This window comes from Heloderma suspectum, chromosome 1 (assembly GCF_057233095.1).
Source record: "Heloderma suspectum isolate Gila_16-S chromosome 1, 16-S_ref, whole genome shotgun sequence".
NCBI lineage: Eukaryota > Metazoa > Chordata > Lepidosauria > Squamata > Helodermatidae > Heloderma > Heloderma suspectum.
In genome coordinates, this window is record NC_139458.1 from 378,811,180 (window position 1) to 378,829,820 (window position 18,641).

At 39.0% G+C, this 18,641-nt stretch overlaps 1 protein-coding gene across 15 annotated transcripts in view; it reads left to right on the forward strand.

Moving 5' to 3' along the window:
• LTBP1 (latent transforming growth factor beta binding protein 1) overlaps positions 1 to 18,641 on the forward strand; it is a 269,829-nt gene that overhangs the window by 158,235 nt on the left and 92,953 nt on the right. For 8 of the 15 annotated variants that reach the window (XM_084828394.1, XM_084828401.1, XM_084828396.1 and 5 more), the window contains 4 exons: positions 1,112 to 1,279; positions 3,244 to 3,477; positions 8,857 to 8,879; positions 13,970 to 14,072. The exons of 2 other annotated variants lie outside the window; for them this stretch is intronic. In XM_084828394.1, the coding sequence (XP_084684520.1) occupies positions 1,112 to 1,279; positions 3,244 to 3,477; positions 8,857 to 8,879; positions 13,970 to 14,072 (528 nt within the window). The remainder of the gene's footprint in view (positions 1 to 1,111; positions 1,280 to 3,243; positions 3,478 to 8,856; positions 8,880 to 13,969; positions 14,073 to 18,641) is intronic. 5 more of the 15 variants (XM_084828402.1, XM_084828403.1, XM_084828398.1 and 2 more) reach the window with 3 other exon arrangements.

Sequence of the window (18,641 nt, forward strand, 5' to 3'; positions counted from 1 at the left end):
AGCTTTATCTTTTAAAAATCAAAACATGCCAGGTCTCCACAACTTGTGACCCACCAAGCTGAATGCAGCCCACGAGGTATGTATTCTGCCTTACCAGGACTTGGCAGCCCTGTTGTTTGTGCAGTACCAAAGAGAAAGGAAGAACAGGTTTATTAAGCCTGTTGTAGGTGCCATAAATGGTTTGAGGGCTAAGTCCAGCCTGACAAACACAAGTTGTGCCAGCCTGACATATGCCACTCTCATCTCTGATTTGGTATTCCTGCTAGGCAGCCACAGTCTTGAACTTTTTTGTCTTCCCCCTTTGCCATAATCAAAACTTCTTGATCTACCAAGACAATTTATTTTCTATTTTTTTAAGTAACAGCAGCAGATATATTCTAACCTTCTGTTATTTCCATGCTACATCTTGATATGAGCTATGATTAAAAAAAAATTCTACTGATTCCGCTGACCGAAGGAATTTCGGAAATTTCAATTCATTTCAATCACATGGATTTGAGAAGACTGACAGAGAAGGAGCGGTGGGACGAGGAAGCATTGCTAAGTTGATATATTTTTGGATATGCTTAGTTCCATTCAAGTAGCTTTTTTAATTGTAAACTCCTGCCTTTATTGACTATTCATGACTTTAAAGAATACAGTTGCCTCAGTGACTTCAAATGACCTTGCATATCAACTTAAGGGGGCCATTTTGCAGTCCCATATGACCTAGCATCATGGTTCGAGTGTTGGGAGTGACTGTGTGATCTGTCAATGTTCTATATTTTTGCTGTTCACCTGCTTTAAGCTTCTGCTTCAGTGCTTCTGCATGGGAAGGAAGGCTATCTTCTAATTCTGTGTTGTTGGAGCATGGCAGCATCTAATTTGAACACTGGCTTTTTATTCCTAAACAATATGGCCTTATTTACTTTTGTGTTGCATTAGTTCAACTTCAAACATGATTTGTGATAAAGAAGAAGTAATTTTGTCCTGAGATATCGGCATCTTTGTCTCTCTAATGATGTCGTATTGAAGTATGATCCTATTTTAATCTGATGGTGGAACTCCTATGGTGTGTCTCTGTTTTGTTTCTCATGTAAACTCTAGCGTCCTCCTTCCCTTTTTGCTGCAGCTGATAATCCCATGGTCGCTGAAGAGAAAGGGCCCTGCTACCGGTTTGTCAGTGCAGGAAAGCAGTGTATGCACCCTCTCTCTGTTCAGCTCAGCAAGCAGCTCTGCTGTTGCAGTGTTGGCAAGGCCTGGGGCCCCCACTGTGAGAAATGTCCCCTTCCAGGAACAGGTAAGAGGTTCCCAGAAAAAGCATATACTTGCACTGGCACACTATCCACTACTTATAGCATAATCTAATGTACCCAGCATAGTTCCTTTCACTATAGTGCTATGTTGGTTGTATCAATCCATACTAAACACAGCTTAAACATAGACAAGTTGTAGTGAACAACTTTCAAATTAAGATATATTTCCCATTTACTGAGTGATGTTTCTTAGTGCATGGTTCACACCACATGGGTATGAATAAACTAAAAGGAGTATGCAATGGGGGATTTTTTAAGACTGAAAGTGATCTTGGTGTTTGCACTTGAAAATGCCCGTTTCAAAATGTCCAGGTTGTACTAGAACCATAGGATCGTAGAGTTGGAAGGGGCCTATAAGACCACTGAGTACAACCCCCTGCTTAATGCAGGAATCTAAGTCAAAGCATCAAGAACATTCTTAGGACATGAAGACCATTTTAAAACTTATTATGGGTCTGATCCAAATCCTTGGAACGGTGGGCAAGGTCAGATCTCATGCATTTAATTTTGGGTTAAGGTCTTGATGCCATCTTAAAGAACGGGGGTAGGATGCTAAATGGGATCCAAGACTGTTAAAGAGTTCTAAAACATGAATTGAAATTAAAGGAGATAAATAATTTAGTGCCATTTAAATATGAGTTCAGCTCTGTATGCAAATACCAAATTGTTGAAGCAGCTTGAGGGGGCAATTCTGACAGGGAAAATGGCCATTAAGAAGAACTCAAGCACCCTTCCTATGTATCCTCCTTCTGCTCCTGACTGCTGTCTCCAGTGGTTGCTTTTATTTTGGAAAATTGGGGGTGGGGGAGAGTGCAGGGAGGTACACCAAACTCAGTATAAGATGTACTTTGGCCCCAAGATCCTTATAAAAGGTGAGGGAATTTATAAGAGCAGGCCCTGCAAGTTCTGTGTATGGTCTCTTGTAGAGCGAAATGTAAAGCAGAATTGTTAGACTAGATCTAGTGTTACTTTCTATGATACTACTACTTTATTCTCTAGAACCTGAAGAAGTAATACATTCTCCACTACATTGAGAACATCAAAATAGATAATCACTCCTTTCACTATACTCTAAAACAATACACTGGGTCAGTCCTACATTACGCTAAATTATGATTTAGCATTATGTGAACAAGTCTTGTGCTTATGTACTCCTGTCCTGTCTTCTGGTATGGCTGGAAGAAGGAGGAGGAGAACGGAAACATCCATTTTGAACTTAACCAGTGTTCCACATTACGTCTGAACTCTGCTTAATTAAAATATGGTTAGTGAACAAGCCAAGTTCATAAACCACAGTTTGATCTTGGCTTGTTTGAACCAGCCATACTTTGCCTATCCCTGATTTAAACTGGTACCCTCCAGATGTTTTAGACTACAACTCCATTAGTCCCTTACCATTGGCCATGCTGACTGGAGCTTATTGGCTTCATAGTCTAAAGCATCTGGAGGGCATCAGATTGCCTCCTCCTGCTTTAAAGTACTTAGAATTCCCCCAAGTTTGGAAGTAATAAGGAATTCTGTTTCATTTAAAAGTCAAATTTCCAAATCTCCTGCTCATGGTTGTGCCAGATGAAGAGATGGGGGGAGGAGTGTGCAAGTCTGAGGCTCGTTCATTTAAAGCTAAGTCATACCTGATCATTAAGTCCCAAAAGGTCCATAATTGAATTTAGATTCTACAATCCAAGTTTGGTATCATAGCATATTTAAAACATGAGTGAGGTGGGTTAATCTCAAGTCAAATCTTTTTCTAAGGGAAACAGCTTGAACCCCCAAGTAAGTTATGCAATAATGTTCTCATATATTCTGTGATTTTGGTTAACTATAGAACAGATAACAATTGTAGAAATGTTCTTGGTGTCAAGAGATTTTCTTCATTATATTTTCCAGTGTGTCAAACATATTGCACTTTTAGACTCTTAAAAGGAATGTTTTCCCATCCCAAATCTAGCTGCTTTTAAGGAAATCTGCCCTGGTGGAATGGGCTATACGGTTTCTGGCTCTCACAGAAACAAGCTATATCATCACCCTGCAGTTAGAGTTCAGCCACCTGTCATTGGCAAGACCCAGATTACTCAACATGTTGCTAAAGGTACTTCTCCTCCACCTCTCCCAGCAAAGGAAGAGCCAGTGGAGGCACTGACCATCTCACAGAAAAGTGAGCCCGAGGTGGCTGTGCGAGAAGGTGAGAGTGGATAAGGATCTCATGATGTAGCTTAGCGTGTCTCTAAATGCGTGCATGTGTTTTCTTTTTCTGTGTACGTTCTTACCATGTAAAGTGCTTGTATAAAACATGAGCTTTTTAAAAGGGTAGCCCAAGAGGTACTTGACTGCATTATTTGTTATAGGAATCAGTTTCAGAATGTAGGACTTGATTGTTGTGTAAAGAATCCAGCCCCTCAGGGCAAGGAACTGGACCAGCCGACAGCCACATAACGATGCGAATCTCTTCTCCCACTCAGATGTTTGCACAGGGTTAAATCCATACTGAAACAGGATCCTGTTGGATTCATATTAAATATTTAGATCTTTTACTTTTGAAAAACAAAACTTATCACCATCTCACTTCTTACAAGAAGCATTTCTAAATGTTGGTTTCATAGTTTTATGTCTCAGTTTTTGCATGATTTCCGCATTTGCCTCTAAAATCAGCCGCTTCAAAATGTCCTGTTTTAACATGCTTAACATCAATGCAACAGCAAAGAAAAGCAGAAGGCTTGCCGCATGTGCAAAAATAAATGCATTGCCAACACGCTATTGGTGAACAGAACATAGGCTGGTATATACAGATGGCTGTGTGGAGTGTTGTGATTATTTTGATTCCGACCTGTTTTCCTTCTAGAGTAGCCAGGATGTGCTTGTGTGTGGGAAGTGTCTGTGGGTATGATACAGAAAGGACAGTTAAAGTTAGTTTGAGATCTTCGAGCACCAAATCCATTGAATTGATTTAAAAACTCCTAAGCTTCCTTTTTACTCCATAATGTATTGTTTTGAATTGGAATTTGATAGTTGAACATGACAGGTCTCATTCTGAAGGTCTGAGTCATCCTTCTGAATTAGGGTGATACATTTTAATGCTCAGTTATCTTTCAAAATGTGAGTTCTATTCTTTTAAGTATAATTTTCCTAAATTGAGCTCTGCAATACCCTTTTATCCTTTGAAGATACACTCTCAGCTTAGTTAGCATCTCAGATGGATCCTAATCCAGTAACGTAAGGGGGTTGGGGAAATTCATTTATGGCTGTATAGGTTTATGTGGGTTAGACCTGCTGAAATGAATGTGGCTTTTCCATCCATAATGTTTATATTTTATTTCGTTCACAATCTAAATAATTACTTTCTTTTTGAGCTGTTCATTTTCAGAACCTATGTTAATTACAACTGATAGCATTTATTTTCAAATCAGACATTTTAAGTGAAGATCTATTTTTTAAAAAAGTAATAAACATTCAATAATAAGTATAGGGCAAATACATATTGAATGTCTTAATCGTTTCTTTGTTTAAGGGTTATCCTTTTATGTCATGGGAATAGGGCAGGCTTGGAAACTAGAGGATGCTTAGGCCTAAAGGTAAGATAGCTTTAAGAGGAGGGTATTGAGCCTTTCTACATGAGGCATTTATTGCGCGCTCGTGATTCCTCACTCATGGTAGTTTGCAGGTGTTTTACATGATGTTGTTATCTTCTAGGGCCTCCTCCATTGTTTGCAACCATTTTAGCTTTTTTTTCCTAATGAGCAGTCTGGCATAACCCAGAATGGTGGCATGAAACCCTTGTGTATTTGCGCAATTCTGGTATACCACAGCACCACTTAGTGGTTGTGTAATGGAACATACAGAAAGGCAAAGAAAGAAAATTCCCAGAAAAAAACGTGTAAAGGAGCCAACTTAATCCCATGAAGGATCCGGAAGCAGAAGCCTTGGTAAAATCACAGGTTAAAAGGCTCATGTAAAAAAGCCCATTGTCAAGGCTAATTCACACGACCACTTCCAGATATTACAACTGGCCTAACTACTAAGCTTTTATCTCATTGATCTATCAGGCTGATGTTGAACTCCGACCAATGTGTATGAAAATGAATACCTCATTCTGAGTTGAGAATCAGTCTAATCATGTGATGAACACTTTTGCTGCACATTCAGTTTAACGCCCATTGAAGTTATCCCATGATTAAGGATGGTTTATCATCATATGAACTGACTTCTAGAACGGGGAGCAGTTCCTTGTGTGAAGTTCTGTGGTAGATGTTATTTGTCCATTATGCTAAGGTATCTTTTAAGGTCAGGGCAAGGTAATAAGACCTGTATGTAATAATAACAAACCAAAACAAGATAAAGTTATACTGGGGAGGGGGTGTATAGAACAGTGGGCCAAGCATACTTTACTTTCCCCCAAATCTTTAAAAGATCAGGGATGTTAAGAAGTGGTTGTAGTGCTAAAAAAAAAAGCAAATAAAGATCCAGTTCAAAAGCTCTGCAGCTGAAAGTTGCAGATTTTATTAAACTTAAAATTTGATTATTTGCTGAGACAGAAGAATAGGGTTGTATAATATTTATAATAATATGAGTAATTCAAGGCTGCAGTGTTTAATTGATCGATCAGTTAGATTAATCCGGGGGTTGGCAGACTTCAGGCTGGTGAGATATTTTTTTTCTTTTTACTAAAACCCTGAGGTCCACCAGTTGGAGCTTTGCAAAGTCTTGGCTTGGGAAGGGGTGATACAGACTTAGAATTAAAGAACAGGGGTCTTTGAGCACATATTCAGACCAGAAAATATGTTTTCAGTACCAGAACTGAGCTAAGTCCTTTAACACAGAAATCGACTTTTGTTTTTTCTCCCAATCTTCCTTAATTTCAGCAGCCAAGTTTAAGGAGGGAAACCTTAGAATTGTTGATATTATTAAACAATTGGGAGTCAGAACCCCTTGCTGATCTTCTACAAATCACCCAAAGACCAGTAGAATGAGATCTACCTTCTGCCTGCTCCAGGATTAACCAATTTAAGGCACAATCCTATGCATGTTTAGACAGAAAAAAGTCCTACAACTCCCAGCATTTCCCAACCAGCATGTGCCCTAATAAGGTGATTTATCAGGCAGCTCTGTGTGCACACGTATGTATATATATGTATGCACATATTTAAAACTATTATTTTAAAAAATGTGATGGTAAGCACCCTCTTAAAATAGGCTTCCCCTTTGCTCTCACACAAGAGGGAATACTTCTTTTGATTGTTTCTTGCTTCAGAAATATTGTTTTTACACATATGCAAATTTAATTGATAGATTAATCAACTAAAAACTCTCATGATTAATTGATTAATAATAGTTTGCAATTCTAGAGTAAATTCAGCTTTCATTGTGCAAACATAAGGAGGTACACATTCCTGGCTGCTTCTGGAAATCCTCTCAGGACCAATCCAGCTGCATAAAGGGACAATGGAACTCCCACAGCACAATATATCCTCTCATGTGTAGTAGCATGGCTTGCTCTGTGTTGGCTCCTATTATGAGCTAAATTTCATGTCTCAGATTACTACCATTGCATTGAAAAACAACAACCAAATTCCATCCTTTAGCTAATGTGGAAGTACATAGAAGTAGAGTATTTCTAGGTAAGATTCAAGTTGCGCATAATTTTTAAGCATGTCTAATACTCAGGATGTATTTGGCCTACATTTGAATCAAATTCTAGACTTCTAAGTGGTGTAAAGTCTTCCAGCGATTTTGACGTTCCCATGACAGAATGAGTCAGTCCCAAGCATCTTTATATATTTATATGATAAATGGTATTGAAAAATTAGAGCTGGATGTCAGAAGCTACAAATGATCTACACATGGGAAAGGTAGTCCAAATAGGAAGGTATCTTCTTTTGGACCAAGTAATCATTTAAAACATTTCAGAAGTTTTAATAGGTTTAGAAAAAAAGTGAAAGAAAGATAGATCTTGCTCTACATACCGAAGGCAAGAAATACCTGGGTGACTTAGGGCCAAACTAGACAAGATGCCATTCACTCAATTAATAACTGAGTGAATGGCTTAAAAAGTAAATAGCAGGCACAGGAGTCCTGATCTGCACAGGAACCATGGAAAGGTGTTGAGTGGCTTTCACCCCAGCCCCCAGCCCCGACCTCCATGGTCTTGATCCGCTTGGAAGCCATGCACTGAAAAGATAACTCACTATCACATCATTTCAATTTAAAGAGTAGGCACAGGCCCCATAATCTGAATAAAGATGGCAGTGGGGGGAGGGGGCAAAGTAAGACCCTTTGCCCCCATGCAATGGTTCAAATCCATATTGACTCTTCTGTACTTGTTATTTACTTTTAACAGCCATTCACACAATTGCTAATTGTATGAATGGACTTTCATCTAGTTTGGCCCTTAGATCACAAATTATTCCTTGCTTCAAGAGATGGTGGGGGGCTCAAGTTTTTCAAGTCCTTTAAAGACAGAGCAGCAAATGAAGGAAAATAAATTTCTGCTCTCACCACCTCTGCCTGAACCATGTAATTTCACAAATGGCATACTGGTCCAATTAAAAATGTTATTGGACTTGCTATATATTTTCCATTCAGATTAATGCATTGCAATATTAAAACTTTCTGTTAGACAAAAATTATATCAAACATGTCTTGGGTTTGCCCTGTAGCTCATTTCAACATTTTATTGATGATGGATGTTAAGAAAACTCAAAGACTGAGAAAATCATGCTGTATTTTTGCCTGATCCTTCATTAAATAGAAGGGGAAGATACTGTGTATTTGTACAAAGCCATGCCCCTTTGTCATTTGCGTAGTTGTTCTGTACATTTACATTTTCTCATAAAACATTGAGTTAACAGGCTGTATCCTTGGCTGATTCAAGGTTGTTCCATTGCATTCTGTAATATTTAATGAATTTACACTACTTAACCGTTTCAGTATATAGTCCAAGGAATTGGGGGCCCAAATTCTGAAGTCAAATCTTTTTGACTGTGCATCCTATCCTCTCTTGCCTCTTCTTCCTTATTTCTCAAGTATGCAAAAATCTATGTTTAAAAAACTCTACAAGAAATTCAGAGATCCATTAAAAAACATGGTTTGCAGTCATTGCTATAATTTCCAACAGCATTGACCTCCAGTGGAACTGGAAATTCTGATCTCATTCTGTTTTCATATAACTCCAAGTCAGTGACTTCAGTTGACTTAAAACTATTTGGTTCTCAATAGCATATATTCTGCGTTTTGATGCACCAAGCTCTTTGCAATCCTTATTTATCCTCACAACTATCTTGTGAGGTAGGCTATTGTATTTTCATTTTAATTAAGGGTCCAAAAGTGAGACTGTGTGTGAGTGGAGACTTAATCCAATTATGTGCCACAACTCTGCTTGAAGATCAAACTAAGCCTTTTTTAGGACAGTGAAGCAGAAGGTTACATCTGATTATAATTCCCTGGTTTAATACCATAGGGACAGAGTACACCAATAGGTTTAGAATGCAAAAAAAAGTGACTATGTTCTTGTATACTTCTCCTTTCCACACTAGTTAATTCCTTTTCTTTTCTTTCTTTCTGGTTTTAGTGGGAACTGCAGCCCCAGATCAGGTAACACATAAACTGCATACAGTATTGCATATATGTAAAACCAAAAGGAGCTTGAGATCTCTGGGATTCACATGAAATGGTGGGAAGAAAATAGTTACTTTTTGAGGGTATAGTAATTGAAACTCACTGGTTAATATCCATACTGGTGAGTATATTCTGGTATTCAGTCTTTTTTCATATACAAAAATTATTTGTATCAAAGAAAAAATGTTTTCACTTTTTGGTGTCTCCAGTTCAGTATTCCTATTCAGCACAGCTCTTCCACATATATACAACTAAATGCAGTGGTTTAAAAAAAAAACCCAAACACTCATTTAACTGAAATCTTAAAATATAATGTCAGGGCAATATAAGAACCAAAAGACCAAGAAGATGCAAATAAATAAATAAATAAATAAGTAAGTAAGTAAGTAAGTAAGTAAGTTTCTATCTTCTCAGTGGCCATCAGATAGTAAAAGTTCCATAAATAATTTGTAAATCAAACAGTACGGTTTAAGCTTCATGAATTCTAAAATAAAAGAAGTGTGTGAAAAGTATGCAGGGTTTTTTTCCAGAGGTCTTAATTCCTTTTACATCTTCATCATCATAGGGCAACTTAATGTTCACATGTTGGTTGTGGATGGAAGGAATTGTTCCATTTTGCACTTCTTTACTTTTGTCATAGCAACTCATAAGAACATGGAGCCCTGCTGGTCCAGCTAGTCTAGCATCCTGTTCCAATAGAGGCCAGCCACATGATACTGAGAAGACCACAAGCATATCTTGAAGGCCGAAGTGCTTCCCTGTTTTTGAACCCCAACAACTTGTATTCCAAGGGACCTTTCCTTGGTACTTGGAAGTTGCATTTAGTGGCCACTGACAGACTTCTGTGAATCTGTCTAATACTTTTTAAATCAATCTAAGCCAGTCATCACCACATCTTATGGCAGCAAATTTAATAATTTAAGCACTGTGTGAAGTCCTTCCTTTTTGTCTGTCCTAAATCTGCTGCTAGCCAATTCCACTGGATGAGCCTCCGCTTCTAGTATGATGAAAAGGGAAGAAAATTTCACATACTTTCATAAGTCTATAAACCTCTGTGTAGTACTCCCTGCCTCTTAATTATCTTCTTCCTAAACTAAAAAGTGCTAAACACAGGCTTTTCTCATAAGACTTACTCCCCAACCCTTGATCGTTTTTGTTGCTGTTTCTACAGCTTTTCCAGGTTTGCAATATCCATTCAGTTACAGATAAGGCAACCAGAACTGAATGCAGTATTCCAAATGTAGCTGCAACTCTAAACAGGAGGGACAGGCGAATGTCTCTTTGGTTTCTCTGTTTCTCATTTTTCAAATCTTAAGTTGGTTCTGTCCCGTTTCTATATCAGTTTGTGAATTATTTCTAACTTCATGTGAAAATTTGTACCCATTTTTGTCGCATTTCTCCTAATATACACATTCTTATAGCAATTTTTCCTAGTATACAACATTTTTGCAAGCAATTTTCCTGAATATAATTCATTTTTGTTTGTTCTTTTCACTAATATACACGTTTTTGTGCACATTTTCACCTAATGTATGCATCTTCACATGTATTTTTTGATAAGAGTACTGCAATGCAAAATTTCAAGAACTGTGAATACCGAAGGATAAATGCATTGTGGTTCAGGAAGAGCAAATTAGGTAGGTTTACATTAAAATGTGAACCAAGTTAATTTGTGCCCCATGCCTAATACACAGTATTCCAAATGTAACCACATCATCCGTTTATATTATGATACTGGCTGTTTGGTTTTCAATCCCTTTCCTAATAATCACTAAAATTGATTGCTTTAGCCTAATTTATATTTGCATTATAATTTTAGTATTGTAAACTGCCTGAATATGTTGTTGACAGTTGGTATAAAAATATTTTAGAATAAATAAAAATAAAATAATATAGATTTTGCGTTTTTAGTTGCCTCTTTCCTCTGAGTTAATGTTTTCAGTGAGCTCCCCACCATGATCCCCATTTCATAATTCTGCACTTAATAGAGTTTTTGCTGGCTGACAGAGATTTTGAATTGGGTGATGCATATTACGAAGGTCTGGTGCAGACATACTGTTCCTGATCTTCTAACCATGGAGACTTCCACACTCCTTTTTTCTACAAAGTCCCTTCTCCCTTCTGTTTTTGGGATGTAACCATGATAGACGTATATAAACCATGGTTAGTTTTGGGTTTGCAATCCAGCATATCTGATTTAGAGCTGACCATGATTAACATTACCATTGGTGCACACAACTGCATACCCAAAAGGAAGGAAGAGGAGAATTTGTTTCCCCACATAAGAGAAGAGAGGAAGGGAGCACATGCTGCTATCTCCTAATTATGGTAAGAAGATGGGGAACATTATGTACGTACCAGGCCTAAATAAAATATATTGTCCTACACTGGAAGATGTTATTAGTTATATTTTACCATACCTCTTTTCCATGTTCTCCCTCATCTAAACCTAGTGTTGACTTTATGTTCACAGCCTCTCAACTCTTTTGTAAAAGAATGCTGGCTTTTAAACTACACATTTCTTTATCAGAATGACATAAACCTTCCTTCATCCACTCTCCACATTATTGCTAGCAGCCAAGTCCCAGCAAACCACAGGCAAACCAGGAAGCCGAATGGTGTGTGGCTCACAGGCTGTGTTGCTTCTTCTGGCACTGTCCTTCTCATCCTATTTAGAGGATTTTGCCTTTAGTCAGTCATGACAAGACTTCCTGGCCAGGAGTTGGGCAGCATCAGCAAGTAGTAACACGGTCTGTGAGCTATGCTGTATACGGCTCTCAGGTATGCCTGGGGTGTGTTGGATCATAGCTTCTTGCACCAGGATATAAACAGAGGGTGGGGTTACTTCAGCATAGTAGAACACTTTTGTGAGACTTGTCCTTGGATAAATACTCTCCCAAGCATTGTTACGGGTTGTATATATCTGTTTAATTGTTAAATTTGTGTGTCCTTGAGCTATACATTTATTAAAATGCTCAACAACAATAAAAATATTACGTGACATATACCTTAAACCCATCATTAGTCCAGATTTTTGCAACATTTATTAAGAAAATTAGGTCAGTAGCGTGTCATATTAAAGGAAAACAGATGTAGTAGGAAATGTTACTTGTTTTAATAAATAGCAGGCATATTTTAAAATTTAATTTGACTTGTAGCCCAGCATGTAACAATGTCTTAGGGTGGGTAGTATTGTATAAATAGCATCATACAGTAAATGATTGTGTGTGTGTGCGTGCGCGTATAATATCCAGTTCTTAATATTCTCTCTTCATCATACTCTTAAAAGTCCAATGTTGTGTCATGCTAAGAAGCAGCACCCAGAGTTGGGCTATGTAGGTGTACATGTTCAGGCTCAGTTCTCATTTAATTCTACAGGACGAAAGAAACAGGTTGCATTCTGGGATATAGTTGGTAGGAGACAATACCTGGTCCTCACCGAGGCAGTATGTTCACCAGTGAAAGGGGGAAGGTTTAAATCAAGTACAGCCAATCTGTCATTTGGGAATTACATGTAGTTCACAAACCAATTATTACTCTCTTTCTCTTTACTTTCTCTCATATGAATGAATGGATGCCATTCACTCATATGGAATAGAAGGAAAGGGAGTCACAGACTGGTACCCCATGAGAGGCAATATCTTTCTAGGTACAGCATGCACACATGCATTTTACAACCCTCTGGAGGACTTTTTAGTACAAAGTTACTCCCTCCACATATTTACACTGACAATCATAATAATAAAAATAAAGTATAAAAATGCATTTTTGTGCCCCAAATGCACAAACTCTGTAAAAGGAGGGGCAAATTTTGTAAGCCCATGGGACAGTCTACATGAAGGAAGCTAGAAATGGAGTATATCTCCTCTCCACACTGAAGAATTATATGCTCATCAGCTTCCTTACTTGTTACAGTAGTGGTGTGAAAAGGCCATCATATGGAGGTTGCTTCCACTTGCCATTGCATTTTAAAGACAACATATATGGCCTTTAAAGTTGTAGCTAGCAGCTATGACCTTTTTTCATTTTTACTCCAGTGTAAGTGTATAACTCTGGATTGGGACCCTAGCATGGAGGCAGGGGGCTTTATCCTCCCCCTCCCACTATTGGTCTGATCCATATCAGATTCCCTGTGCTTGCAATTTATATTGCAAAATAGCAGGTTGTTGATGTAATTTGTTTCCCCTGCCACCTCTCAGGCCTCCCCAAACAGACCTCAAATTACAAGCAATTCCTTATCTCTCTCTCCCCACACCTCCATACACACAGCCACCTTCTTTGACTCCACTCCTTCTCCTAGTAGCATAAAGAGAAATCAAGAATAGATCACCATTGTAGATGATAAATCCATAAGTTATACTTTTCATATTGAATTGTCTCTGAGCTTTCCCTAACTGACTTATGAACTAGATGCAATTCCCAAACCAAAGACTGGCTGCGCTTGATCTATAATCATATAATTACAGAGGTCAGTCCTATACACAGTTTTGACCTACAGTTCCCAGTAGTTTTAACAGGAATTAATCCCCACAATTTTGTGGAGGATTGCAGCCATGGGGAGCATTCAGCATGCTGTGAAGTTGCATTGATTGTAACGGTCTTAAATGCACCAAACATTGTTCTGCATTGCATCAATAATGTGTATTAGAGCGTGTGTGTGTACACATACATAAAACTATACATATATAGTTGTATGTATGTACAACTGTGCTTAACACTTTATAAGCCCTATTCTTGCATAGGAAGTTGCAAAATTGGAAGTGCCTATGCAAGGATAATTTCTTTTTAAATCACAGGTCTACAGGTAACATGTGTGAGTGGCTGTGTGTGCTATAGACAGTATATTTACTACCTTAACGTAGTAAATTACTATGAAATACATTGTTCACAAAGGCTGCTACTGTAGAGAAAAAGAGCAAAATGACAATACTAAATTGCTCTTATTTTAAAATGTTACCTTGTTAATATGTGAAACAACATTTTATCAAGCAGAACTTCCCCACAAAATTAGGGAACTTATATTAAAATTGCATAATCACCCGTTTAATTTTTAACCATTCTTTTAGGAATTAGTTTCACTTGATGACCGAGAAAAACCTATAATACAGCCTGGTCAACCTCAGCTTTCTCCTGGGATTTCAACTATTAACCTGCATCCACAATTTCCAGGTAGCGCTTTTTGACTCCTCCTGTAATGGATGAGAACCCATGCAGATAAGGAATGGAATAATTCCTTGTGGTGTCTCTATTCCTTTCAATTGTAGAATTTTCTTTCTTTCTAATTAGAAGATCTGGATTTTAATACTAAGGCTTAATCCAGCAAATTTTTATTCTTCCGAGTGATCCTTACATGACTAGTCCCTCTGAAATCCACTAGATGACCTGTTCAAGGCTCTTTGGAAATGTCAATAAGGCTCACTGCAGATGTAACACTCAGGAGCGTGCTATGGCTTTGTGCACTCCCTTTCCATTATTCCTTCCCTTATGAATTCCCTCTCCTTGGCCAGTTAATGTTAACTATAGCGCAGCATTTAGTGTGCAATGATGGGAACCATAGATAGCTGTTAAACCAGAGTTAGAAGCTGGATTGCAAATCTCATTTCAGTTCCTGAATTATCTGATTGACTTGTTGAACCCATGGTTAGCTTTGAAACCAGGATTAGAATCTATTTCGCAAACCCTAGTTAAAGCAAACAATGGATTAACTGTATTTAATGCCAGTGCAGACATAATGCTGCTGCCTTATTGCAGTAATTATGGGTAAGGGGAGATAGGGCAGTGATGGTCCAATAAGCTAAGGAGGGGAGAGGAAAGTCAGATACTTAAAGCCCATCTTTCTTTCTGGTCCTTCCCCCAGCCAGAGCAACCATAGATGCTTTGCCAATAAGCCTTTGTGTCTGATAGTGCTGATAGTTCATGTCATGTTTGTTCATAATAAAACACTATTCATCTGTGACTTGATTACAAATAAGAATGCTGACCTAGCTTACGTTCTGGAGATCTGAGTGGACAAGTTAGAGGAGTTGACCTCTCTCAGCTTTATCCTTCTAGCGTCTCAGTGCAACACCAATGCAGGCTTGAGAGCTTGGAGAATTTATTTATTTATTTATTTATTTTGCTATACTCTATAAAGATTCTCCCTGACTCTCCTGTCCAGTGGAGCCCCAATTTTGAGTTTTTCTACCTGGTTTAGGCAATTGCAACAGCTTAGGGATTCTGTACCTACCATTCCATTGCTCAGCAAACTACCTGCCTCATCTGAAATACTTGTTCTTGGTTCTGGTGTTGAGGACCCCCAGACTTGCTTATCTGTGGGAGGCTGTCTTGTCTAGAACAGCTCAGGTCTTCATGGTTGCCATGACAATTATGGGGCTGCTGACATCAGTCCAGCACATCTGGCAAGTTGCACATTTGATTTTCTGTTTTCAACCTGACACAAAGGTGGTAATCTTACAATGCAGAATTTATCCTTGGCTTCCTTGTCACAGTCAGATCTTTCCAATCGGGTTTAGGCATGCAATGACTGTTCCTTCTGCATGGCTGGTGAACCTGCTATAGAATGGCTTATGGAATCTGAAGGATTTCTCAGAGCCTTTGGCAGGTTTCCAGCTGACATAACTGGTGCTTCTGTCAAACCCTTGTCACTCTGTGGGGTGACTCAGGTGATTGATGCAATTGATCCCAGGCACCCTTTCCTGCTAAGCAGAGCCTGATCATCTCTTTGGTTTACCAGGACGATGGCAGGATTAAGGCAGCTAGGGAAGTGATGTAGAAGCAAAGGGAAAATAACTCAGTGTGAATCTGACCAAAAAAGGTAAGAGTTTGACTTCCAGCCTATTCCGTGAAGATGACAAAGAAACAGTATTTTTCTGCCGCTGTTTTGCCCACATAATCTCCTCCATTGGAGCTTCCACGTGATTTGTGACCTTCCTCAACCTAGCTTGCAAAATGATGCTAGGAACTATCATGGCCAAACTACTCGTTATGCTTACTGTGTGGTGTAGGTAGTCTGTGCATTTATTTTAATTATGTGTGTGGGGAGCAGAATCCTTACCTGGAATGCAGCACATAGGGAAGGGAGGCTTATCTCTCCGTTCCCAAGCACAGTCGGAACAAACTGCAAACATACACATCCAGGTAGGGACAGAACACTTAGGGGAAAAGTTCCTGTTGGCTCCAGTGGGAATGTTTTCTCTAAGGACCCTTGCCTTGGGAATTTTCCCTGCTGTATTTCCAGTAAGTAATTTCCTTGCCTGTAATTAATTACAGCAGAAATCAGGCTGCTCCTGCTAGATGTTCAACACCAAGAGAGACAAGGGACGAGCCGATGTGATAAACCAACCACATATTAAGTAACCATATAGTTTTGATCCTCAGTGGTGACCCACTGTGTCTCAATTGCTAAACACTTTGAGGATAAAGTCACTCATATCCACCTTAAGGTGGATGCACTAATTCTGTTCAATCAATGAGTGCCTCAAGGGCACTGATGTGCCCTGCTTTGTTAGGTGAATTTCAGTTGTTGCAGCCTGAGGACATGGGCAGCATGCTTTGTGGTGTAGTTTATCACATCTGCTCATCCCTTGTCTCTCTTGGCATTTAACATCTAGCAGGAGCAGACTGACCAGCTGGATCAAGAGGTTATTATTGCCTCCTTGCAAGAGAATGCAGTCATAAGAATGATCCTAAACAAACCACTTCTGGACCTGAGTAGTATAACATTTATTGCCTGGTCAGTATCCCTTCCTGGGCAAGGTGCTTGCGTGGGTGATTGCTGTACAACTCCAGGCATTTTGGGATTAATCTAATTATCTGGATCTCTTTCAATCTGGTTTCAGGCCCATTTTTTGGCATAGATCTGCCCTGGTCAATCCCTGATGGATGACCTAAGCCAGAAAAAGAACAGGGGAAGTGTGACCCTGCTAATTTTCCAGGACCTCTCCGTGGATTTTGACACCAGTGACTGTAGTATCCTTCTGGGATATGCTGTCCAGATTGGGCATTGGGAACACTGTGATGTGGGGGGTCCTTTCCTACCCAGAAAGTAGTGCCGGGAAAAGGCTATTTGGCCCCATGCCTTTTACATGACGCAGTCCCAAAGCATTCTATCCTGTCTCCCATGGTATTTAATGTCTACATGAAACTGCTGAGGTGACAGAGATAGCCTGGCCACAGTTATATGTGCTCTGGTAACCTCCAAACTTAGTTACTGCACTGCGTGATATGTGGAGCTGTTTCCAGGAAGTCTTCTAAGGCACACCCATGTATAACATTTTGAAACATTCATCAGCTCCTGATCAGTCTCCAAGCAGAGTTCAAAGTGCTGATGCTTATCTTTGACGGCCTATATAGCTTGGGATCTGAGTAGCTGAGTTACCTTTTCCCACAAATACCTCCCCATGGATTGTAGTCATCATTGGATGCTTTTCTTCAGGTGTCCTCATCTTCTAAAATTAGGCAGTCTGCAATTGGTGAAAGGGCCTTTTCACTAGTGGCACTCTGTCTCTGGAATTCTTTCTCCAGGAAGTCTCACCTAGCACCTACTCATATGTCTTTTCAGTGCCAGGCAAAAACCTTTCTATTTTCCCAGCCCTTTTAAAACATTAGCTGAATTCGGTTTAACTTTGCTCCTGGGATGCATGTGTGCATTTATTTCTGTCTTTTGCTGTTTATTTTTAAGAATTTGTTGTGTTGTGATATGGTGCTGTAATTCTCTTTCACTGTTTAAATTGTTTTTAACAATTTGTGAAAGTTTATTACTGAAGGGTGGGATCTGATTTTTTAAACATAGGTAAGTAGTTAATATTAACCAAGGAAGGGAGGAGGAATTTGCACTTGCAAGGGGAGGAGGCAGAGGAGTGCGCAAATCCCATGTCATGCTCCTGATCTCCTTGCCATGGTTATGTCTACACCATTATGTCTGTTAAAATTATGTCTGCGCCAGGCCTTAAAATGGAAATCTCTGCAAAAAACGTTCTCTTTCCAAGAGGACTGCAACATAGTCTGGCAAAGGATTGTCTGCTTAGCCCATGAACAGTACTTTAAAAATCAACAGTTAACCTTTGCAACATTATTAATATTGGTGTCATAATTACTGTTAAAAGAATATGTATTCCACTATTGCCCTGGTTCTTACATGCTAACACTACACTTCAACATTTGTAGTAGATCAAACTGTAGAAATGCTTGGTAGAATGTATATATAACAGTCAAATCACATAATTACTCTTATTTATCCTGCACACTCAGATGGTTCTTTTCAAGTTATTGTTCAGCTTGTATGCTATATAACATAGAAAAGCACCCTCTCAGGTAGCAGATCAGTTGCTATGTGTGTTTAGTAAGCAATTTTCCAAATAAATAACGCCCAAGGCAGTAGAAGGAAGATGGGGAAAAGATACATGCTTTGAGGCAGCAGTTCCAGTGTTCATGCAGTGTGCCTGTGGAGCCCTGTGAAGCTTTGGATTGTGGCCATAGATCCCAAGCCCTCAATAACTGCTGATGAGTCCACTGAAATCAATGTAGGTTGTGCAGCAGCTGTGCCTGGTTGATTATTTATGTGCAGGAACAGGGAATATGGAAGTGCAAATGTCTAACATTAAAATAAGTAGATTGAATTGAAATGATCAATGACTTGGAAGTCCTTATGGCATGTTTGCATCTCTCCAAATGTGGTGAACACCTACTTAGGTACCCACAAATGAACTGAAGAGGGGAGGAATGATCAGAAGTTGATAT